At 37.7% G+C, this 26,844-nt stretch overlaps 1 protein-coding gene across 1 annotated transcript; it reads right to left on the reverse strand.

The window, feature by feature from the left end:
- Positions 1-26,653, reverse strand: LOC140230456 (DIS3-like exonuclease 1). The gene is made up of 26 exons (XM_072310610.1): positions 26,508-26,653; positions 25,592-25,725; positions 24,224-24,375; positions 23,264-23,354; positions 22,360-22,498; positions 21,494-21,629; positions 20,392-20,451; positions 18,528-18,616; positions 17,162-17,268; positions 16,503-16,606; positions 15,450-15,603; positions 14,143-14,291; positions 13,200-13,298; positions 12,406-12,610; positions 10,887-10,975; positions 9,834-9,990; positions 8,988-9,083; positions 8,062-8,147; positions 7,311-7,465; positions 6,538-6,599; positions 5,775-5,885; positions 4,758-4,900; positions 4,027-4,115; positions 3,168-3,250; positions 1,927-2,064; positions 1-534 (listed from the first exon to the last, which is right to left on the reverse strand). Exons 1-26 carry the CDS (start codon positions 26,650-26,652, stop codon positions 346-348), a joined length of 3,162 nt encoding a protein of 1,053 aa, XP_072166711.1. The 5' UTR covers position 26,653; the 3' UTR covers positions 1-345.
- Between the last annotated feature and the right edge of the window lie 191 nt (positions 26,654-26,844).

Genomic DNA, 26,844 nt, shown 5'->3' on the forward strand with positions numbered 1-26,844 from the left:
ACATGCTCTTCTCGGGCGAGGCGCCGCGAAGCTGGAAGCTGATGACTTACACAAGGCTTCAACATTGGGGAATTGGACAATATTCAGCATGTGTGTATGGGTGGAAATCAGCTGCTTGGCAGAGGTCTACTGTGTTCTCAGAGTGCTTTTCTAGTTACCATTGTTTAAAAAAAACAACAACAGACATGAGGCGTGATGACATGGAGAGGATGCTTTTTGAGGACAATTAAACTGAGAGCAAGAGACTTTCTTTTACCATTTAGAGATAGTCTCCACGTTTAGTGTGACTATTACAAACAGAAAGAAAATAAGTTAGCTGGGCTGGGGGTCAGTCATAGCCATAGGTCATAGGTCATCATCTGCCTGGAGATCCATTGTCCTGAATCGCTGCAGCATGTGGTAGAGACCGGTGCCCTCGCTCGACTGGCCGTACTGCCGCTTCAGGGTCTTGAGGCTGGACCCCAGGACCTCCACGTCGTCCTTGAGGGTAACCAGGGAGTTGAGGGGGCTGTCCTCACTCCACTGTCTCACTTCCTGCACGGCAAAAACCCAAGGACAGCTCTGAATCGCAAGAACTTCATTCTAAAACATCTTACTATTACAGTTCATTCCTGGGCATTGTTTCATGAAAGTTGTCAACCCTGACAAGTTGTCCACCTCTGACAATTTCTATAAAGTCTTTGGTTTTGATTGGCTGAGAATCTCTGGTCACTGAATGTTACTGTGGTAATTGTCAGGGCTGACAGCTTTCATGAAACAGCGCCAAGTTATAATGAACATGGCTACACTGAAAATCTTGATACAACAAAACAAAAATTTGGATGCAATGAAGTAAAAATTCAGACCTTAAAATTATCATCAACATATCTTTATATAATTCATTGTTTAGCCAAGACTAAATTTTGATATAATGAAAGAAAACTGCTGTTTCCGAGGACTTCGTTGTAATGGAACTTGCCTGTATTTGCCAATAAAACTTAGTGTAAGTGGAATATGACATACCACAGTATGTCAATTCACAAAACCATAACCATATGCTCACTATTTTTAAAAATATGAGAAGATTTGTATTTCCACAATAAGCCAGTTCGGAGTTAGCTCATGTGCGCATGGGTACAAATAACCTTTCCTTTTTCTCGGTTGGTTAGGCACTTCACTTGTTTTCAACAAAAAAAAAAAAATGCAGCTACTTGTAGCTTGCCCGGCATAACAATACGCGGAATTCTTCGATCATGTTCGAACAAAGGCTGAACTTGTGTAGACCAGGTGGTCAGAAATATCCATGATCAACGCAGTCATGTGAAAGCATCCATATCATTATTTGGCATTGGAGGTATTAACAATCTTTTTCGTATTGATATTACCAAATACCTCTTTTGCTGTCAGGTGGATGTGATGGCACCATTTAGGAGGATACTTGAATGATTAGGTCATAGATGCTTCTCTCAGTGAATTTCAAAACCAACTTGCCCTGTTGGTACAAATGACCTTTTTCTGCTCATGCGCAAAGTGGAACTCTAAACTGGCTTATTCAGAGGCTTTAACATTTTTTGACAGGATGTGCTGAAGATATCAAACTTTAAATTTTTTGAGCAAATGCAAGGCACTCCTGTTACAACAAACACAATTATAATAAAATTTTGGTACTTCGAAGTACAAATTCAGTTCCAAAAATTATCATCTTTCAAGTCTGTGGTTTAAAATTCCCTTTGGCTAAAACAAAATGTCAAGATATCATAACGAAAGAAAACTGTAAATTCCAGGGACTTTGTTATAATGGGAAATGCCTGTATCTACCTTACAAATTTCCAGCCAGTTATCTCATCTTGCATCTTTCTCTGCTTTGAAGTCTGTGACTTCATCAGGGCAGCGTGGTGACGGGAGTTATGTATAAAAATTGTGAAAAACGTAAACAGGTTCTCTCACCTGTACAATATTTGTCTGCAATGTGCTGCCCTCTTCTGTCCCCTCTGGGCCAGTGCCTCGGTGAAATGGACAGTTTGCCAGAAGTTCCAGTCGAAGGGTGTGGGGGTGGGCCCGCGATGTCTGGATTGAAACGCCAATCTAGTGCAGGAGGGAATTATTACATATCATATGCAACATTTGAATCAAATCTGAGTCAAGTTTTCCCACATCAATATAATGATATGGCAAACGAGGGAAATAAATGTAAGTTCAAATCATAGATATCCCTCCTATCTGATTGGTTGAGAGTTAAAAATACACAGTTGGTTTGTTTTACTGACCAAAACATCATGATATCTGCGTCAATGCACTACTGATGTAGTGACTGGAATGATACAATGCCATAGTAATCTGGTGAGAGCAGGACAGAGGCAACGTGAACTGTTCTGGGATATGGATCTGGGAAAATATCATATGAAAATTTGTGATGATAATGACTACCTTCTTGACACTATAGACCAGTTGACTGATATGGTTATATTCCGTGAACACTTTCAAGCCTCAGGCAAGATTTCTGGTTGTGAGGACCACCATTTGTTATAAAGGCATGCATTAAATTTTCATGATAGTAGTAAGCTGGCTTACTGCTCTATCACACACTACATCTATTTGCCACTTCTACTGAAAGGATATTGCATAAAATCAATAATTTAACTACCAGTTTAACCTTTGATCTTAACCTTTACCACATGGCCACCTCATAAAATTACTTAAATGTTTCTTAACACTGTACGTGAACTACCTACTCTCATATCAATCTAATTCTAATCAATACTTTAATAAAATCAGAGCACATAAGTAAAATTCAGATGAATAAATGGGTGGATAAACACATGAACACAGAAACACAATGTTTCCAGGAACCTTGGTAAGAGGTCAAAGTTTAATTGCTATTTTGATTTGTGACTGGTTCCTGTTTTACATCGGAATAAAATACATTGTCACTGTTTTTCTACAATTTAGAGACAAATGCAAATATGTTCATTAAGAAAATGTTGAGAAGAATCTGATTTTTGTTATTTTTGTTTTTGTTATTTTATGACATTCCACAGTACAGATTTCCGAAATGACAATTCAATTTCATCATTTACTGCTCCTTCAAAAATGTACACAAGGAACACAAGTAAACATGCAAGCAGGACAATACATTGATAAGCACACAAATGCATGCAACAACATTCGAGAGAAAAACGTCCTCTTACCGTCACATGATCAAAGAGTCTGTACACTGCTTGGCTTCCAGCAGCTTGCACAGCAATGGAGTGTTCAGACCTTGCCAGAGAACCTGAGCAGTAGTAGGAACAACAGCAATGGAAGAGCCGTTGTGCTTAGAAACATCTGATAAATGTATTATTGTTATTATTGTTATTATTATTATTATTGCTATTGTTATTATTATTATCATTACTATTATTATTATTATTATCATTATCATTATTATCATTATTATTATAATAATAATAATTATTATTATTATTATCATTATCATTATTATTATTATTACTATCATTATTATTATTATTATCACTATCATTATCATTATTATTTCTCTTATAGTATCTCACATCTACAAAACGTTACAAATCAACACTTCCTATGATGGCGTTTACAGCAAAAGATTCATAAGCAGACATGGAAAGAGAATAGTAACCCGTTTCATAACTGCCCAAGATGACAATCTGCACGAAACTAAACATGTACCTAGTATGTATTTTTTTGTCATCACAACCAACCATTATGCAATCATAATCAAGTCTGCACCAAACAGATGCGAACTAGAAAAAACATTTACAAAACCAGGAAGAGGTAAAAGTCATATCATTCTGATGCCTATAACAGGGCTCCACACTAACTTTTATTTTTGGTGGCCCAAAGGCAGACATCTGACCTTTTTTGGTGGCCCGATCAGGCCACCAAATTCTTCATTTCTGAAATTTTGGTGGCCCGACGTGCGTTTTTGGTGGCCCCGGGCCACCAGGCCACCGTTAGTGTCGAGCCCTGCCTACAGTATGGATAACTGGATGTTGTGCTGGCACACAACAATACAAACTAAATGATCACCTTTCATCCATCTTGGTTTCATGGGTGATGAGGTGTCACACACGAGGCCTTCCTTGTCCCGTAGGTACACTGCTCCCTTGATGCCATACCTTGAGGGAAGGGAAAAAACACATCTTTCTACTTCACTTTCTACTTGACTATTCATGCAATCGTATTGATGAGAAAAGTTGGACATTTAGGCCAAAACATTAACTAACTCGGGGTACCTGTGTTATTGCCCAGTTAGATGGGTGACAACACACCTGACACAATACTGGGTGCCATTCTACCAAACAAGCTCACAGGCTCATTTGGATCTGAACCTTTAGTGTGTTTGAAGGACATTTATTGTGATTGCATCCTTTGCTCCCATATTAAGCATTGACCACATATTTTCTGTTCACAAATCAGCTTCAACGTAAACAATCTCACAGTGGGCCTTTTCTACCATGCCACTGGTCACAGCAAACACAGAGCTACCAACCTCTGTGGATCAAAGCACATACTGATTCACAGTAAAACAAAAACTACATCATCAAACCCAAACATATTTTGAAAACAAAAATCACACTTTAGTTTCAAAATGGTAAAATGCACATACTGAGCATGCTATATGAAGTTTGAAAAGAGAGAAACATAGTTGTTGTTTTTTTTTCAAGCCATTTTCTTTTTTTAACTCAAAAAAAAAAATTATGATAAACATTGCAAAAACACAGATAAATCAGCAGCTTTGCAGCCACAAACTTCAGTACCTTGGGATGAAGACTAGGAAGCCGTTTGCTCTAAGGTTCTGTATGACAGCATCCACAATGCAGTCCTCGTGGCTGGGATCCTTGTCCTGGAAGAACAGGGCCTGGAACAGTTCCTGCGAGTCCCGCTGGGCATTCTGGGCTGCCTGCCACAAAAGAAGGTTATGAACTTTGAACTCTGAACTCTCCTTAAATTGTATATGTACACAAAAATTAAGTTTCTGACTTCGTAGTTTATTGTATTGATATGCCTACACATACGTGCGCACATCTGCAAGTTCGAAAAGCGATACCAAACATCGAAGATTGTACAGAATGAAGCAATTGAATGCAATCGATAATGCAAGATGACTAGCTTTAGATCAAGGCAGCTGCAATTTTAGGTGTTTAAGGACTGATCTTTTTAGTTCAACGTCTCTGAATGAGAGCAACCTCACACGCTCAGATTTCTCGGGGATATTACCAATACGTAGGGCGATACTGACGGAAAGCATGCGATGAAGATGTCTGCTGACAGTGGTAAGTAAAGGAAACACGCACACGCCAAATGATACGCATGGCTGCTATCAATCAAACTGGCTACTAATACAACAGAAATGGTCAGGCGCAGATATTGAAAATGAATCATTCTCAGCATTGGGCAATTTTTGCGATGAGCAAGAACTTTCTCCAGGGTACTAAGGCCATGTTCTTACACCTCTCAAATTTAAATTTCAGAGTTCATATACACAGTATTTCTCTGCAACTGCAATGTCTCTTGAACAGGAGGGACAATTTTACTTAGAGGCCAATCTGGTTCACCACTAACATTCAAGGGAAAACTAAAAGATGAGGCACCATGTTCCACTCCAAAACGGAAGTCAATCCAATCCCAAACTTGCTATTTTCCAACACATTGCAATGAACATAGGTATCAGGAAAGATTTCAAAAAGAGGCTGCTCGCATAATAGATAGTTTAAATTTTGTTTCTATGTCAGTGAGCCATCAAGATCAAAGGTCAGATTTTTCTGTGTACCTACTCTGTTCTGTCTGTTGAGATGACCACACAACATCTGCAGCTCTTGGTTGCTTGACAACAAAGTTTCCTCTTCTGATGCCTTTTCAACAGCAGCTAGGAGGAGTCGGTGAACCTTCAAGGGAAGCAAAGTCATGAATGGACAGAAATTTTAGCCACAAACCCATTACATTCAGCTATACCTTAATCTTATTTCAATTTGGCAGTCTGTAGTTTCAATTCAAACTCAAGAGAGAAATGTTTCTGCCAAAACAATGTGTTTATACAAACAAAAAGTATCAAGGATGACAATAAACATCAGCAAAACAAAATGCTACATGGCAGAATTGATGAATGATAGAGAGAAGATGCGAAAGCAACCAAAAGAAAATAAAATACAGTGTAGCATGGTGCTGAAATTTGGTATGTTGGATGAACTGAAGTAGAGACAGCCAAAAAATGTATTCTGGAAGACCCCAAAATCTATGTTTAATTGAGATCAGCACTACAGCTCAGGACAATTCAATTTAATTCGATTCAAGTCAGCAAATACTTATTTCCAATCAACTAAATATAACATTGATGCTTATTTACATAACTGATAAGTGAACAACAGAGCAATACAAATGACATACATAATACAACATTTGTAACACCAGTATATCACAAACAAAAAAACAACATTAGTAAAGGAATAAAACTTGAAATATACAATAATTAAGTGTATGACATGTTATCAATAATTTACAAAATGCATTATGTCGACTGATTACTCGCTAGGGACTTACAATCACATCAGCGTATCTGCGTATGGGGGAAGTGAAGTGAGTGTAACGATCCAATGCCAACCCTGAAACAAGAGGAACAGAAACGACATCGAACAAAACTTTCATACACCATTACATTTTTAACAACTGAAACAAGATAAAAAAGAAGAAAAATAATGATAAGCTAGACTGTTGAGGCATAAGAAAATATTTTGACATGTGCTATTCTGTCCATGCCAGTTGCAATATTCCAAAGAGCAGTTAATAACTTATAATAATAATTCTTCTCAAAAATCATTATAATAATTCTTCTAAAAACTCATCTGTTTAATCAGTTGTATTTTTTTTTCTGGAGGCACACACAGTCAGTTATTAATTATTGTATCACTGTATCACTTATATTGTGGGTTTTTTTTTTTGTTCTTCTATTTCTTACTGCCATTTTGGTTTTACGCTGTCCTAATGCTATTGTGTTTTCTAGTCTTCTTGTATAAACAGCACCAGTGCGCTTAGAAACACCTGTATAAAGCACCATATAAATGCAATTACTATCATCATCATCATCATCATCATCATCATCATCATTATCATTATTATAAACAGTTTATATTTTTGTTGCATGAATATGCCGAAGGATAGAAGTGTGACATACTGAATCACACCCACCATTCCTCACTGCAATTTGGGTAGCAGAAATCAAATACTATTCAAAATTATTTGAGAAGGTGATCTTCCACTAACTCCCTCCAATGTTATCCTTGATTCTCTCTCCCAAATTCAGAACACAAACTCACCATAGTGGAAAAACTGGTTGACGTCTTCACTGCCGGTGGAGAAGTACAGGGCATTGGACATGGCCTTGGTTGCTAGGGAACGGAGGATGCGGTTGAATGTGGGATCTTTGACATCCACACACTTATCCAAGGATTCTGCAAGCTTCTTGTTGGAGCTGGAATACAGGAGGGATGCGAGAATTGACATAAGCAATCAAAACAGAATAATCAACTGTTACAGCATGCACAGGCAAGATCTTGAAATTTCTTTTAATGCAAAAAACAAAGCAAAACAAAAAAACAATATTGATCTGACATCTACCACACAAACCAGTATCAAATTTATATACCATTATATTATGAACCAGGAAAATCCTCCTCTGACTGAAAACATCAAATGACAATTGACTCTTAACTGTTCCATATACTCTTTAATGTGTGCAGAAAAAAAAAAGAATATCAAAGGCATCTAAAGGTGTATCAATAGTCAAATAATGTCAGGAACAGAGCAGGCAGTCTTGATCTGGTTAAAAATGGAATATGATAAGGATTGTCTGATTTCAGAGACACTTTCTTGATTGCTGCTGTTTTTATTTGCTCACTAGGGTGTACTTTGCTTTGCCTTGTTTTGCTTTGCTGTATTTCTTTGTCTGTACGTGATATTCATTCCTTACAAGTGTCAAAAATGGTGAAATGCAAAGTTTTTGTCCAGTTAGCTATGTGAGACAGAAAAATAAAAAGATTGTTCCCAACCAAGCATATATTGCACTACCTGGTATCTACAGCGAAGCCCTTGGACTTGGCACAGCCAATCAGGTCCTGGAACTGGTCCTGTCTGGGAAGGGGATGGCGTCTGAGCTACACAGGAGCAGAAACAACATCATGAAAAATATCGAAAACACAAACTAGACACGATGAGGAAGGGAAGCAGGAAACCACAAGAAAACAAAAGAGCCACTATTGGGGAAATTCATCACGTCACAAAAAGCATTTGGACTCAAAAAGCTAATAAGAATCTGCTGGTAGATTTAAGGTAGTGCATTTCACTGTAGTTAAACTTATCTTTCTATACTTTAAGGTGCACATTCCACATCATTTTCATATTGGCTTTATTAAATTGAGTAAGCTTAGACAAACAGAATTGTAGCAGTTCCATCAAAATTCATAACCTCAGCCAATCAGCACATATGATTGCAGTCAGTATCACTATTCCTGGAAACATATGAAACATTAAAGTTACATACTTCTAGTAAATGTTGTGTCCACTATGGCGAAACCTCTACCTATCTGATTTACATTTAAATCTAAATACCAAAGGCAACTTTTATCATGGAGTAGAATTGTAAGTTTGAACGTCATCTAGCAAACCCAACACACGTTTCTAGTAACATTGTGACTAAGGACAAATAATGGCTTCTCCCCTTCCTCTACACCACAAAGAAAAATGCTTTCCTTCTAAAAAAAAAAAAAAAAAAAAAAAAAAAAAAAAATGATTATACTCATAATCTGGATCAAAATATTTTTACTTACAGGAAATATACTTGTATATGGAGCATATATATTCTCTTCATCACTGCTCCTACATCTCAAAACGTGCAATCTATGGAAATGTTTGCTAAAAAAGAAAATACCAGGAAAAGAGTATGAGTGTGTGCAGCAACAAGAATTCTTATTGCACCATGTACAGTTAGTTCTTACCAATGCAGCATCAGGGAAGACCTGTGCAATCTTCCTGGCCACCCAGTGGTTGGCAAATATCATGCACTCCGCTATCGTCTCATGGATCTCCATTGTCTGGTAGGAAAACCGAGTGACAAAAAATTGGCAACACAAATCTGTCAGCACATTATTCTAGATCTACAGCTCATAGCACTACCATGTTCGATCAAAGGGATTAGATATAGAATGACTGTTTAATAATTGTTCAGTCCAAAGGAGGTTGCATGTTCCACTGATCCAGTATTTGAGACAATCTAAAGGTGTAGTGAAAAGCGGACCAGCAAATGTCACCTGATATTTAGGTTTAGCTAATAACCACATCTATGTATACTTTACAGGTGGCCAAGTGCTTGGTATGCAGTTTGGACAAATCAGCACACAATCATGGTGCATATTGTACTGTGCAGATTGTATTGTTTACATGAATGAACATAAACATACATTACAAGCATTACTCTTCAACTTTGGCAGAGCAATAGTGGAATTGATATCAATAGTGGTGATTATGTAATTCTTTATCTTTCATTTTACATCTCTCTGGGCACATTGTGGGTCAAGGGACTTCGACTTTTGGTCACTTGCATCATATATACAAGAAAAGATTTCATTTAACTGCTGACAATGCAATGTAAATGATGGGTACGACTTTACTGCCCCACCCCCCCCCCCCCCCCCATCTTGGTTTTGTCAAATTCCTATCTTTTGGTCAAATTAGGACACTCAATAAGCATGCCTCACACATTTCAAAGGTATCTTGTCATCTGTAACACATTGAATAGAGAATAACAGAATGGATCATATCGTGTAGACTATGTCACAACATACCTGCTTGGGCACCAAGTTCTCAATTTCCTGTTCTTCATTCAGCTCAACTTTGACCTCAGTGCCATCAAGCTGGATGGCGCCCCCAACCTCTCTACGTGCCTTGAGATGCCTGGCTACTGCCATCAGATTGTCAATCGCCCATTTCAATCTCTCCAGTCTGGGTGGGTAAGAATTTTGAACCAGAGTCAGTAATTTCATATATTGCTGCATCATACACTAAGACATCCTCCAATCAGATAAAAAGGAAGAAACAATGATAAATAATGATAATCATTGTAGAAATCAAGATAATTCACTTCATATTATTACCCCAGAATTGATAGGGAAAGTTAACATTGTGATAATGATATTACTTCTTTTGATGATGATGATGATGATGATGATGATGATGATGATGATGATGATGATGATGATGATGGTGATGGCGGCAATGATAATAATAACATTAATAATAATAATAATGAATAACGATGACAAACTAATAATTACTATGACAACTAGAAGAAGAAGAAGAGAAAGAAGAAGAAAATGAAGAAGAGGAAGAAGAAGAAGCAGCAAAAGAAAGAAATGAGGAAGAAAATGTGGAGAACAAGGGACAAGAAACATAACAAGGAAGGGAGCAGTCCCATCCAAGCTTCACATAGTGTGCTTTTAATGAAACAATGTCAAAAGAACTATGGTCATAGATTTCCACAACACAGCCTATAACACACCATTGGTTCATATCATGTAGAATTAACCACCTCTCCCCTCCCCCCCCCCCCCAAAAAAAAAAAAAACAAACAAAAAAACAAACAAAAAAACAAAAAAAAACAACAACATTCAGATCATTAGATAGATACATACATGCATATACATGTATATATCTATCTTTTCATTTTTGAAGTGCCAAGAGCACTAAAAGGTGGACCTGTGCACTACACAAGTAGCCACTATTATTATTGTTATCATCATCATCATCATCATCATCATCATCATCATCATCATCATCACCATCATCACCATCATCACCATCATCACCATCATCACCATCATCATCATTATTATTCTCACTCCAAGTTCTTGGTCACTTCATCCATCCCTTTCAGTTCAGGAATGTCATCTGGAGAGAGTTCCTTCCCATCATGCAACATCTGGGCAGCCTGTCAGGGAAAAAGAGCACATTGGGTAGCTCCACTCAATAAATGTTTTAACAGCTATAATAACAACTAGAGCACTCAACCAGGGATGTTGTATAATATTGCAACTGGTGACCATTGTTTGCATTTTGGGCAATTTTCATGTGTTTTCACAGAATATAACATGAAATCTGACGAGAAATGAGGTTGGTATAGCACAAACAAAAAGGTGACATGACATCCTATCAAAGTTGGAAAATGAGGACGTAGTCAATGAAAACTTTTGTTTCCTAGAATAACCTCCCATAAACCTCCATAGCAAGTTTGAATTAAATCCGACAAGAAATGTGGCTGACAGAGCACATACAAGAAATATGATAATGTATCCAAGTCAGAACACCGAGGGCTCCGTCACCACAAACTGTTGTGTCCTTCATGTAGAACGACCACCCACACACCCCCTTTACAGTAAGTCTGAATAACGTCTGTTGAGTAAAAAATCAAGTTTAGTGTGTGTATTGCATAAATAAGCATTTTTGGGGGCAAATTTTGACCTGATCAGGGTGACCTTTGACCCTGAAAAAGGTGGAACAGTGGGGGCAGCATTACCAATAGTATATGTGTTTTTACTAAATTGTCTTTTTTTTACAGTATCCTCTTTATGTTGCCTCTCTGTTGCCAGAATTGCTGCTTCCATGGTTAGAGTCCATTCTACAACACATTATCCCCTTCCTCTCATTCCCCAAGTATAAACTGACACAAGCTAAAGCTGACTTTGCTTACTTTTTTGTCTCTTCGTACTTTTTATTTGATCAACTATATTTTTTCCCCCTATTCTTTCCTTCTCAAAGTTTGTTCCATTAAAACACTTTTACAGTAAAAATGCAGTACTTTTAGTCTTATTCTAAGGAAGAAATAACAATCATGTATTCATTTTAGGTCTTGTTCCATAACATTACCATTACTATATTAAATACATTTGTATACTTTTTAATGACTTTCTCTTTTATCATTATCTTCTTCTCCTTTTTTTTTTTTTTTTTGGGGGGGGGGGGGAATAATACAATGGCAAGCAAGTACAGTTCCCTACATGGATGTTCCTTGTTATCATGACTAGCATTTTTGTAATACTGTTAGTGACATTATCATCACTCTTACAAATTTCACCACAACCAATCATATTGCTGTAATAATGGTTGTGTATGATACTACCAAAGATAATAGCTACAATTAGGGCATGTTGGTTGCCTGTCCATCCATTACATTTAAGTTCAAGGCAATAACAGATGGAAAATGTGACAAGATACAAGGTTAGAATAAAAATATGACAACAACACAGGACATCTACACATGTATATATACAAAAAGAGCTCATGGACAGCAATTGATTTCCTTTTGGGTCATCAAACATGTGTTCCGTTTAATTTTGAAGGACTGGGTTTCTCGTATATCACCTCGTAGAACATCTTGTATGCTGAGCGAATGATCGTCCGGCCATACCAGACCTTCTCCTTGACCACCTCGTAGTTGGACTGCTTGAGCACCCAGAGGACACTGACTGCATAGCGGTCCACTCCACCGACTAGGGAACAGAGATCTGCGCTGAGGATTGCTGGTAGCATGTCATAGCGTCTGTCAGCCAGATACACTGTGGTTGCTCTACTTGGCAAAAGTTACCAAGAAAAATTGAAAATCACATATCAATTAAATCAATGAATACTGGTAACTATATGTATAAAGTTCTCATTTCAACTATCAGAGACAATTTCTTTTTTTATCCTGACAAATCACAGTCTTAGAAGCTAAGAACTCAGTAAAATAAGGTGATTTGGTAAAATAAGAAATATTATATTTCAAGCAATAATAATTATAATAATAATAATTCCATAATACCTAATCCACCTCATGTTTTCATAGAGTTCTGTGATGACTGGGAACATAAACCTCTGGGGCTTCTGAGAAGCATGTTGCCATGGTGATATTTGTACAGACCTAATGCACTGGAATGTCTATAAATCTCTTGCACATTGATAACATCAAAATCTTCAAAGCCAATTTTTAAAGACTGTATTCATCTGTACTTAGCTACTAAGTACCAAGGTACTTAGCAGTACCTTGGTGATTTATGAGAAAGAAAGATAAGAATATACACGGACAGACAGCATGATCATTGCACACTTTTGGTGATGAGGGACTAAGAAAAAAAAAAACAAAACAAAGACATCATATCATTCACAAGACCACTCACCTCTGCCTTGCCTCCTGGTCAGTTAGTGACCCCTGGCGCACAAAGTAGGACACATCTGCAATGTGCACACCCAATTCAATGTGGTCATTGTCCAGCTCTCTGGAATGATAGTGACCGATGGCAGATACATATTAACATGACGAGAAATGGGAAGCCACCATAAGGGAGAAACAGAGAGAAAAAAGATCACTTTTACTCTGTTAATACTTTGAAATAAGACTCTATGCATTACATGTTTAAAGGGATGGTGTAGTATTGGTTGAGATGAGGATTCAGCTTTTAATTCTTTTTTTTTTTGTGAGATACTTAGAAATCACTTTATGAAATATTACAGAGCATACAATTCAACGAGAAATTCAAATTTTATTTGATGAAAATCGGTTTTGAAATAACTGGGATATCAAAAAACAAAGTAAAACAAAGGGATCCTTATAAAAGGTGGGTACCACCTTCTATTAGGATCACTTTTTTTTTGATATCTAAGCCATTTCAAAACAAATTTTCATCAAATAAACTTTGAATTCCTCTTAGAATTATATATGCTTTTTCATATCTCATAAAAGGTTTCTCATTATCTTAAAAAAAATGATCATCAAAAAACGTTAGAAACCTGAAGTCCCATCCCATCTGAAACTATACCATCCCTTTAAAGCTCAGGCTTACACAAAAAGCACCCGTGGCCTGCTGCATAAAACTTTTTACATGAAAAAGATTTTACTAGTAAAAACTGAAAACTCAGGCTAGCATGATTGCCATTCACTATCACAAAGGAAAAACTATGTGAAAAACCAACATGAGATTTCTTAGGTAGACAGTTTTCTGCAACATGCCCCAGGAGACCAAATTTGTCACAAGGTGAAAAATTGCACTCAGTTTACTTCTTTTTTTTTTTTGCCACCAACTCTTGCTGTCGGACAAAGATGGCAAGACAAGGCTTGGCTACCTGATTGACAGAGTGTCATCCACATCCTCACATCCCTTGGGGTCGATGCTGAAGACAAGGTGGGAGTGGCGGAGATTCCGTCTCCTGGCAACCTCCTCCGCCGACATATGCCAGGGGGACTCCGGAGAGTTGGTTGGCATCTCCTTCATCTGGGTAAATCATTTGATGAATATTGATGAAGTGAACAGCATGGGGGTAATGAATGATATCTCTGGCATCACAAAATGGTGGAAGCATATAGTGAAGTAGCTTTTTTTTGGGGGGGGGGGAAGGCAAGAATAAAAATGCTGATGAGGAATGCACATGATGCAAGGACTGCAATCAAACATTGTCGATTTATTTGGACAATTTGTCTGAATGGGTACATTAATCTTTTACAGACAACTTCAAGTTGCAGGGTTAACCAGAGGAATTTCACTATGTAATCTCTTTCCCTACTGCTAAACACCAAGAGAGCATGTGATAAAAACTAAAAGAAAAAGAAAAGAACTATTCTAGAGTACAAAATGCCATCTTCAGAAGATATGTGGTGGATGCTAAAAGTGGCTTGTAAATGAGTAATTGAACGTTTCTGGTGACTAAAAAAATCCCTTTGAACTACACAAAACTTTGCAAAAAAAAAAAAAAAATGAATCAGAGATTATTTGTGTGTGTGTTTTATTGTTAAACTGAAAGGCACAGGCATCTAAAATTTTCAGCAACTTGCAAAGAGAGTATCAACTGTTCAGATCTGTTGAGCTTTACAAAACTTTGCAAAAAAAAAAAGAAAAAGAAAAAAGGATTCAGAAGTAATTTTTCTTGTCTTATTGTCAAACTGAAGGACACACAGATCTAAAATTTGACACTGGTTACCCAATTACTCTCTTCAGACAAAGTGAAAGAGAAGAGTGAGAAAGTGAGGAAAACAGCGCTTAAACCATCAATTTACTCTTATAAACCATGGGAACATAAACCACGGGAAGTAAACTGAAGTCCTTACTGAAAGTATCCATGACTTCAAAGGATAGAAACAAAACCAGAATCTCTTAATCCACAATGATTATGTGTTGGTCAGTGCTATATCTTTCAATACCTGGGAAACGAAGTAGTAGACCCACATGCATCATATTCGTGTAGGAAGCTCCACTCTATAATATTACATCATGCCTGGATCAACTTTTCACTTGGCCAATCAGTAGCATTACATCACAAACTTACCTCTGCAATTACAATAATTTTATGCATCCACATTCTACAGCACAACAATGAGTCATAAATATTTTGGACAGATTACAGAAGGCCTCAGCATTGGCCCAAAATCTACTTACAATTCCCTCTGAGAAAGGGCCCACAGAGATACGATTCTCAATCAAAATGGCTGCCACTTCTGTCTCCAGTTGACCAATAGGGCCAAGGGCTCGAACAAAATGGCCGTTTGGGTACTGTGAGTCTGCTGGCCAGTTGTCTATTCTCACCAAAATCCTGAAAGGGAGCGAAAAAAACAAAACAAAATAAAAACTAGTGATACTCTACACATCTTCATTGGATAAACAAATTTGTTTTGTTTTTATAAAGATGTTGGGTTTTGTATGTGTGTGTGTGTGTGTGTTTGTATTTTGTTTTTCAGTTGTTTTTGTTGTTTGTTGTTGTTTTTTTGTTTTGTTTTGTTTTGTTTTTTTTGCTGGACGTATCAGAAGCTAATTCATGTTGTTTCCCTTCACTCTCATTTTCTCCCACATTGGCACAAGTCAGTCTGGTGCTAATTGAGGTGATGAACCAGGGTTTCTTACACCTGTGCCAAACACAATATTATTATTACAGGTAGCTTGGAATTACATAAGCTGTTGAAAGTCATTTATGAGTTCTAGGAGTCTTTGTGTGAACTGATTTCCGAGTGAGAAAACATTTATGTACTATGGTGAAAGTCTTATAATCTTAACAGTCACCACAGGGCGGATCCAGGAATTTTGTAAAGCGGAAGCGCCTTGACAATATTAAAGGGGGCGCATGCGTCCCCCCCCCCCATTTTTTCCCCTTTTTATTTCTTTTGTTTAACAAAAAATAAAGAGGGGCACACGCTCAGTGCGCTCCCCTCTGGATCCACCACTGGCCACAATCAAGTATGCAACTAGATAGAATCCACTCAGAGACAGGTACATGTAGGCCTATACAGAAGCAAGCTTGATTACACCTCAGCCTACATTAATTTGTATATTTTTTCCCTACACACATGAAGACAAAGAATGATGTCAACCATGGACTCAGACTTGACCTTGTCCATCTAATTTACTAGAATGATCAACATGGGAGGAGACTTGCAGCATCACATTATCATCACCATCATGGGTCGTACCCAGCATGCTGAAGGGGCTGGAAATTACCTGTGGTTTCTGAGGGTCTCTGCTTGTCTCGTGCTGATGCGAATCTTAGGGATGCGGTAGTCCCATGGGATGACCAGTACCTTGCCTCCTCTTTGGTTGTCAGTCTGTTTAATAGTGGTGCAGAGTGTTGGTCAAAACATTCAGTGAGTATTAAATTGGTCGGAGTAAATAGCTTGCACATTTTGCCAAGTTCATTCAATCACATTAAGGCATACGTGTAGCTGCCAATGTGTCTGTATAAAACTCACTAATCATTCTAATAAAAATTACTAACAGTGGACTGTTTGGCAGATCAAATACACAGTATATTCACTATAAAAATTCCAAATATGCACAATTTTTCAAGGTTAAATCAGTGTAGTTACATGCTGAAATTGCTAATAATTACTAAATTTTACTAATAATTTGCTGCTATGATATGAGGTGGAAAGATTTTTTTTTTTTTTTTTTAAATCACACTTGCAAGATGGCTGAGTTTGCCCCTAAGGAAATCCTATCTAAGTTACACCATCATAGTTAAATCATGAAATGATGATGATAAAAACCAAAACAGCATATCATATGGAAAGTACATAGAGACACTCAATTGTTTTGCCTTTTATACTGGACTAATCAAGATGTCAAGATTAACTGAATCACATCAAGGACCGATTACTGACCCCATTCTGTTCCGGAAATGTTGCGACATAATCACGCCAATTTCTCTCCAGTATTCCAATCACTCTACCGCAGGGGTAGACATCACCCTTCTCTTCCTGGGATTCATCTTGGGGTTAGGGGTAGGGGATACAAAAAATAATAATAATAATAAGACATCAGGCTATATTAAAGAGGCATTCCAGATGATTTTCATAATTTCACATCATGTAGTACATAAATCAACAGCTCCATGTATAGATTTGTGGAATTTATTGTGGTCCTTGAGCAGAGAAACCAATAAACTAAAAATCTTAAAAGAAATTACACTGAACAGTGTTGATGACATCAGAGCCTCACATATTTCAGAAATGTAGCAGTGTAATTCCATTACAATACTGCTTGCTCAACAAGTTCACCTGTGAAGAATCTATGCATGCCTTCTTCTTTTGTTCTGCTTCCTTGAGCCCCAACTCATGCATTCTTATGGTGAGGCTGCCATGTCATCATCCTTGTTCATTGCAATTTCATTGCAAAAACATTCTCATTCTTCATCCCAATCACTGTAAATTCTTTAACTCTGTACTCAGTTTGACTAATTTATAGATGTTCAAATGTAAAAGTCTGAAAATCATCCAGAGTCATCCAGAGGTCCCCTTTGAAACTGAACATCACTTTACTAATGTACTCTGTTGGAGGTCCATTGCAAATGACAAAGATATCAGCAATGCAGCATGTGACAATGCAGCCTTAAATTCCAGACACACAGAGATAGCTGCTCTCACATGGTAATATTCTTGTTATCAGCTATGGCACTCAAATGGTTGCCATGGGCATTCTCTCTCCCCCCTCCCAAAAAAAAAAAATAACAAACAAACAAAAACAAAAACAAAAAACAAAAACATTGATTTGAGATAGATCAGTGAGAAGAAGTATGGGGGGAATTAAACTGACCCTAGTTATGTCTGAGTGTAGGATTCTGTGCACAACATAGCATTTTATTTAATAAGTATGATGCCCCTATGAAGACTATTACCACAGAGAATCATGATATTGTATCCAAATAAATATGATTGAATACGAGCATATTTTTTTTTTAACAGATTTTCTTTGATATATTTTTTAGATATTTTTTAGATTCATACCACTGCAAAATTAAACTACCACGAGACTTTTGCATGAAAAAAAAAAAGACTCCTTATTAGGTCTCTTTCAATTTTCTTTTGACAAACTTGACTCAACATTTCATTTGTAAGTATGAACTCATGCATTGCACCACCAATTTGATATCATTTACATGTTTACCCACGAGGCCATTTACATTACGCTACACCGAGGCTATTTTTATTCTGAATCTATCCCGACAGAAGAGTGAAAGGGAGCAGCTACCTCCGGATTTCAGAGCAACTATTCTACCGGTCCACTGTTCCCGGGGCAGCAGCTCAACCACGACAGAGTCCCCGTGCACTGCTCGATTCCTGCAAAGCAAAAGAATTGACGTGGTATCAGGACAAATATGGCAGAGTTCTGAAATTCAAGGTTCACTTTCTGGCTTTTACTGGGCATGTCACTATGGTGTTTTGAATCAACATGCTGTATCTATGATGTGTCTGGTCTTACAAACGAATCACTCCATCTGGACTATGAATGTGATATTCTCTAAATTGTGTTACTTAGATGGATGTCTGAGTTTCCTATTTTTGAGGTAGGTTTGAGCAAATACATAACATGGTGGGGCTTGATAACTAACCAGTTATCTAATTACACAAAGGCAGAGAAGAAGAAGAAAAAACTAGAAATGTCGCTATGGCGACTGATGCCTCCGCCATAATGCATGATTCTCCCAATAGGTGTATGGTACAATGTCTTCACAATGTGTTATGACAGTTTCACAAAACTGACAAAATATTGAAATGACAAGTTTGTCAGAAATATCTTGAATGTTCACTTTCCTTGAACTAGGTTTGCTATAATTGTCTAAGAGTGCAGGTACCTGTATTTGGGGAATTGTGAACTTTTACTTGACTTCTGACCTACCCTTTTATAAGTTTATGCATTGAGTAATTTTCAAGGTATGAAGAAAGAGTGTAATTACAGTATAAAATATATATATATATATATGCATTTAAACCTGACCTTTGACCCTTAACCTTTGACCTTCTGGCTGGAAATTTCTCAGAGAATCTCCATTAGGGAATACATGTATATATCAAGTTTTAGTTTTAAAAATAATAATGTAAGCATTGCATACTAGTATATGAGGGAAATAGTAAAATTTTGAGGAGTTGACCTTGACCTTTGACCCCCTGACTAGTGAACCATGACCCCTAAATTCCCTAGAAAATCCCTGCCAGTCAGTACATGTGTATGTACCAAGTTCCATGAATATACATTGAACCATTTGCAAGAAAAGTGAAATTGTAACATATTCACCTAACCTTTGACCTTTTGACCTTTGACCTTATGACATGAAACTCTCTCTGGAGAATCTTTATGCAGTAGTACATGTCTACAATAAGTTTCAAGATAATACCTTCGGGCATTGCATGGATATGGGGGAAATAGCAACGTTTTTAGCATTTGACCTTGACCTTATGACCTTTGACCTCTTGCCAATGTCACTAGAATCTACTCAACTAATTGCCCCATCATACATCATCCTTGGACCAAGTTTGGTGAAAGCTGCTTCATCCAGTTTAGAGTTATCACGTAAACAGATAAATTTTAGGATTTGACCTTGATCTTTGACCTTTGACCTCTGTCCAATTTCACTCAAAACCTAATCAAGTAATTGTCCCATCATACATCATCCTCAGACAAATTTTGGTGAAATTTGCTGAATCCAGTCTTGAGTTATCGCGTAAACAGATACAATTTAATGATTTGACCTTGACCTTTGACCTTTGACCTTTGGCCGATTTCACCCAAAATCTAATCAATTAATTGCCCCATCATACTTTATACTTGGACCACGTTTGGTAAAATTCCAGTCAATATTACTCAAGTTATCGCGTAAACGAATGCGGACGTACGGACGTACGGACGTACAGACGTACGGACGTACGTACAGACGGACGGACGGACGGACAACCCGAAAACATAATGCCTCCGGCACCACTTCGTGGCGGAGGCATAAAAACCCACGTTGTTCTGCAATCTGTAATTGTTCCTTCATGCTGAAGAGTCATATATGGATATTACATGTATGTGTACATGACAGAAGCAATCAGATCATTTTGGAACTAGCACCCACCTGTTTTTCATGCCCGATATCAGAATGTCAGAATGCATCTGAACATCTGTGGAGACAGATCTGGTGTTGAGAAGAAAAAAAAAAAGAGTCAATAATGGTTACATGGCCACCTTACAACAATCACAGAAGGATATATAATACAATGAGTCACTTGACTATTTCATCAGCATCTCTGGGCCTACTATTTAGTCACTTGGCTACCTTCTTCAGCTGAGCTCTATGGTCCGTCACATGACCATTTCCACCCACTAGAGCCTACCCTTTACTCATGCGACTATCCAGACACTTTCACAAAGTACTGACTGTTTTGTTAAAAGACCACTCCCTTCTCTTAATGTAACACTTAGTCATGTAACCACCTTCTTACCATCACTGAGCCTATTTTTAGCATTAGTTAATAGTACCATATGTCCCCCAAAAAATTACAACGGGAGCTCCGAAATGATATCTTTAAAAATAGTGAATCAATCTCAATACAAATTCAGGGTATGAAACTATAACTCATTGCCCACATCTTACAGAAAACCCCATTCAATTTGCTTCAGTGGTCAAGGAGAGGTGAGGAGTTTTGTAGAGGATGTCAGGAATCTCTTCCTGCCAAGTTTTGTCTTTTGTATTCACACACAAGAGCATCGAAGTGCTGAACTTGGAAGAATCAGATTCATGACATGCTTTGCAACAATCAACATTTCTCTGTGACCGCTTAACCAAATTGAATGGGGTTTCCTGCAAAATAGAGCTAGGATGTTCTATTTTAAGACCTTGAAGTAGCATTTAGACAGCTTCATCATATTGGGGGTTATCAATGCGAAAATCTGATTGTAATTTTTTGGGGGGACATACTGTACAATGACAATTTCCTGCATCTTATTACACATGTATGCTTTCTCTGTGATCATATAACCACGTCGTTCATGATATTAAGCTGTTAGTAATAACACATAAATTTGTTATTCAAATTTATGTATCATTTTCACCAGGCGTTCTAACACCTAATGAAAAGTAAATTTGAGACCTTGGCCATAATGAAAGACTGGTCATGTGATAGCTCTCAGCCAATCATTTGATAAGGATCCATTATTGCCATGATCATAAAACCTACTCTTTTCTCTGTAAGAAGGCTTCTTGCTGGGAGTGATGCTTGCTGACCCGAAGAGTGCCCTCGATGAAGCGTCCAGACTTTATGCCGACCAAAAGCTTCTCACTATTCACGTGGTCCACATACTCCTTACTTCCGTCTGGATGGTGCGCACAAGATGACATTCATACATATAGCAATCGCCATAAATAATGGCAGCAGCATTTTGATGCCAGTTACAACACCTCTTCATGGTGATAAAAACAACAGTGATGATATAATAGCAATTGCATTACTAACAACATTCATGATACCTGTAGCAATTATTTCTTTCCTTTGGCTCAACAATAAGAATTTACATAACGTTAATGAAAACGCCAACAGTTCATATCTATTCATGTAATATATCTGATAATCTTTATGATAAATTAATACTAGTATAATGTATCAGTAAACTTTTAAAGGTAAACCAACATGAAATGTAACTCATATAACTGTAAATGAGATCTTTTTCACAAGACCCACCTGTTTCCACAAATGTAGAATGCTAGTAGAATTTTCCCTTGTTACTACCTTAGCAACACTTGTAAGAAATGTACTTTAAGACTTCCTTAACTCTACAATAGTAACCTCTTTAAACTTCTACAACTTACATATGAAGTGTACGAGGAATTGATTAATCTTTATGCATTACATAAATCACAATCATTATCATTATCAAACTCATCATTTAAAAACACAGGGCATAGTCTGCTGGTTATGTGAAAACCAATTTTTGATGCAACTGTCACTGTTCCAGCTGTTCTTATTCTACACGTCTTTCAGAAACAGCCAACTTGACTTTAATAAGGAGTGGATATCCACCATTTTATCTAAATTAGTGCAGTCACCTTCACTCTCGGCCGCCGCAATCATGGAGGCCTTCACAGACTCCAAGATATCGTGGGCCTGTGTAACCTCTGGCCAGAACAGATTCAAGTACTGCTCCATTGACATCACGTGAACATGCATGGTCTTGTTGCCGCATTTCTCTATTACCTGGTTTGGAAATCACAGATGGTCAGAACATCATGTAGACGTGTCAGGTGTAAGACACTAGCAGGCATCAGGTTTATGCATATTTAGTAAAAGATCTCCATGACAGTATTGACACTTAAATAAAGTGCAATTGGCTGTAACATTAACTGAGCTTTCAGAATATTTGTCTGGTTGCCACTGTAATTTGCAGCAACCCTTTAGAGAAGAAAAATATTTAACATGTGTATTTGTAGCGAAGACACACACACCCAAAGCCCGAATACAAAAATGACTTTGGAATTCCTTTTCTTTCCTTTTTAAAGATCCACTATAATGTTTTGTAAATGTTGCTAGACAGTGTGACTGTTATCTCACCATGAAATCATGCTGCATCAGACTAAGGCACAAGAAAACAAAAAGTACTTTAATAATTCGATCAACAAACAAATGATACTATGCAGAGGGACATGCATGCAAATAACCTATGAAATACTTTTTTGTGTGTGTGAAACAATTCAATGTATGATGAATATATCTTTTACTTAGTTGAGACGGATAAAAAGATCTTAAAATCCTATCTCCTCACAAGACAGATGGTAAATATTACATGTGTATGTTGATTTAGAAAGGGACCTAATCAACACAGATGTCGCTTGATTGATAACAATGACTGTTCTTACATTTGGAGTTTGGCAGGCATTGGCATTAGTGGCCCTTGAGACCTACAGTACTCCTCGAAAGGGTGTTGCTACAATTGATGGGCTTGCCACCACACACAGAACTTACTGACTGATCACTGGTGAGAACGATAATTGGTATCTGCTCATCCAGATGGTGATAGTACCACACAGCTGCATCATAGACAAGTCTGCAATACAAGAAAGGTTGAGCACGATTTTGAAAGAGGCAAAGCAAATTCGGGACCAGAGTTGATGCCGTAAATCATAGCAACACTGTACCAGGTAAATTGAAAGCTATCTTCATGATGAATTACTTTACAGCTCAAAAATGCATTTAGAAATGAGGAAGAGTATATTTTGTCTCACTGCTGATGTGTTTATTACACTGTATACCGATCATATTAAAGGGATGGTATAGTATTGGTAGAGATGACGATTGGGCTTTTAACTTTTTGCGAGATACCAAGAAATCACTCAGGAAATAGTACAGAGCATGCCATTCTACACGGAATTCAAAGTTTATTTCATGAAAATCGGTTTTGGAATGGCTGAGACATCCAAAAACAAAGTAAAACAAAGCGATCTCAATAAAAAGTGGGTCCCGCTTTTTATTAGGATTGCTCTGCTTTGGCTATCTCAGCCATTTCAAAACCAATTTTCATCAAATAAACACTGAATTTCCCTTGGAATTACGTGAAAAATATTAGGTACACTGCATTCATTCTTTAGTGTTGGGATACAACGCTGGTACTTGTATGAGATATATATCCCTGATTTTGTGCCTTTATTAGTCAGCTTTCAGACACAAGTAACAATTCTGGAAATTCACGAAGCCCATTCTCCAATGACATTAAAGCGTGCAGGGTAAAATTCAACAGGACTTTTAGATGTGAATGCTTGCTGGGAGACTAGCTAAAACCTCTAGCGGACTGGTCAAAATATGGGATGACTAGGCCATCTTGCTGGTTAAAGCATGACCACTGTAGTGGATTTATTATTTGATAAGAAGAGATTGCATGGAAAGAATGAGACACACAATAAAGACTCCTTTCCATACCTAGTTTGCCACTGTTCTTCGCTCTCCTCCGATTCTCTGGCACTGAAGGCACCGAGGCAAAACTCATTGGCAAATACCACACAAGATCCCGCATTGTCGTTGACTCTGCCACGCAGTCTGTTCAGCAAGCGTCGGCTCCCATTGTGCTTGACCTTGTTCACAGAAAGTGAAGGGCATTCTTGCCATTTTAGTCCAGCTTAAGAGTTACACTGCCTGTTCTTTTTTCTTTTCTGATATCCTTGATATGAAAGAAAATAATGTCTAATAATATCACAAATGTTCCAGACAGACATGTTACCATCAACATATGCAAGCCCAGTTAATACCTTGCACCAGACTTTCCACATGAAAAACAAAAACAAAAAATAACTAGAAAAGAACTCTGAGAGCGCAGACCTCTGCCAAGCAGCTACTTTCCAGTGATAATCTTGGTCATCCATAGAGATCAGTGATTTCTACCCATAAATATGCATGCTGAAAAATTACCCAATTTCCCAAAACAGAAGCCTCAGCTGCGCGGCATGCCTCTCCCTAGCAGAAACTAGAGCACGCACTTAAGTGCGGGTATGAAAGCTAAAAAATGAATTCCCAAGTTCATTGACCCTACCTGCCAAAATATCAAAAATCCTTCATAAAATCCATAAAAAAAAAAATTCTGGATAATAGATAAAATGGGTCAACCTAGTCAAGCTTGAGCTTCCCATGTTTTCTGAAAGAGCAAGTTTTCTTCTTCATTACATTGAAGTTTGAGGTCATGAAACGAACAGGACATTGTTTTAGTAGTTTTTCTAGAGCACTTTTTTTGTAGAATGGTGTAATTAGGTGTGTCTCATGGAGTCCCCTTTTCATTTCTTAAAAATCCTTTCAACACTTTTCACTTTCAACTCTAATAACTTTTGAAAGGATGATTCTACTGCTTTGAAAGTTTTAGTCATGAATAGAATGTGTTGATAGAGCATGATCAAGTTCAGCTTAATCTGATGATCCCTTCATTGTTGATGCTAAGAAGTTTTACATCCTGTTTTTTGTCTTATTCATTGCACACAGCATGGCTCATGGTCAGATTAAGCGCTTGTATGAATAGACCCTATACTTCGGAGCCTCTTTTCTCAGTAGACACTTTTCCAGAGTGTGTGCTTTCTTTCCAATAGTCAGACAGGTTAGGAGAGTCCATTTGAATTGAACTATATATCATTTCAAAGCTTAAAGGCTGCTCTTTCAAAATCTGCCCGTAAGTAAAAGTCCATGTCTGGTGACTTTTTGCTGGTTTTGTGATGCAGGTCACATGATAGTACAGATATAGAAAACTGAAATGAGAAACTATACCAGCTGCATTGGCCTAATGTACCAATGGAGAGAGATGCTTACAAAGTGTAGAACAGTGTCCAGGATCACAATCCCTCCTAGCTCTGGCAGCTCTAGAATATCCAGGAAGTCACGGGATGTCCTGCCATCTGGAACAAGGTAGTGGTCGTAGTCTCTTCCTAGTTTACTTTTGTGGGCTGTCACAGGGCAAGAAAATAATATTTTTCACAGTGTGTGATTTCAGGGATGGTCTGAAGAAGCAAAAACTATAGATCAGGGCTGCATTTTATATGCCAGAAAGTTGTTATGATAGCAACTCTTGCTGCAATTAATGGCAAGTGGCATGCTAATGACAAGAATCCCCTTGCCTGATTGGCTGCTGACAAGAAGTTCCTATTCTGGGAAGAATTGCTATCTAAACATCTTTTAAGAAATGAGGGCCCTGGCTTATCCTTTACCATATATATCGACACCCACACCAAGGTTCGACCTACTGTGCCAAGGTTGGACTGTGTGCAAAAGCATAAAGGTTTCTACATGTAGCAGGCGGTCATATTTTGGATGGCATTGTGTTTGAATTATGGGTGGCTTGCGTTACATGATGTTTTTAGCAGATCTCTGAGCTGTTTCACAGGAATTCATTACAAGAGCTTGACTGGGAAACTATGTAATTGCTCTGCAGAGAGGAATCAATGTCGAGTTGACATACCAATTATGAATAACAATCAGCAAAGAAACTGGACAGTCCCACACTTTCCAGCTCTACTAGCAATTTCATGGTGGGCAAAGGGTTTTCATAGTGTAATTTTAAGTACCGATGCTGAATGATGCATGATGACATACATATTACCAACATAGTGATTACTGGTATAAAGTTTCTTGTTCTGCCCTGTGATAAATTCTAAAGCTAAAGGGAAAAACTGAAATGTAGCAACCTTTTGAATTGACATAAACTACTCTCACTGTATAAGGCACTCACATGGGGGGCAATGCTGACAGAATTCACTGTTACAAGGAATGTCTTTCCGTAGGTAGTGCTCCCTCACAACCCGCATGGGCCTCCCTTGCTTGTTCTTCAGCTGCAAGACCTTCTCTGTCTTCAACATGCTGGCTTGCTCAGTCATTCATTCCAACATTTTGAATCTTTCCAACTTGGCACAATCAGGTCCTGGATCCTGGCAGAGACAAGCAATATAAACAACTGAAATATTTAATTTTTACATCCTTTCATTCCCAGAATTCTCAATCTCAGGTGGACCGAATCAGCATGAACAAACATTTCTGCAGTTCTTAAAAAAGTGACAAGCAAGCCAAAA

Source organism: Diadema setosum, chromosome 7 (assembly GCF_964275005.1).
Source record: "Diadema setosum chromosome 7, eeDiaSeto1, whole genome shotgun sequence".
Lineage (NCBI taxonomy): Eukaryota > Metazoa > Echinodermata > Echinoidea > Diadematoida > Diadematidae > Diadema > Diadema setosum.

Bases quoted from the DNA above. Each gene is read 5' to 3' on its own strand.
- LOC140230456 (XM_072310610.1), bottom strand. From the start codon at position 26,652: ATGACTGAGCAAGCCAGCATGTTGAAGACAGAGAAGGTCTTGCAGCTG. The intron at 21,630-22,359 runs GTGACTGCACTA...CGCACCATCCAG, and splicing joins TGCGGCGGCCGAGAGTGAAG to ACGGAAGTAAGGAGTATGTG. The intron at 2,065-3,167 runs GTAAGAGGACGT...CTCCTGCACTAG, and splicing joins GACTCTTTGATCATGTGACG to ATTGGCGTTTCAATCCAGAC.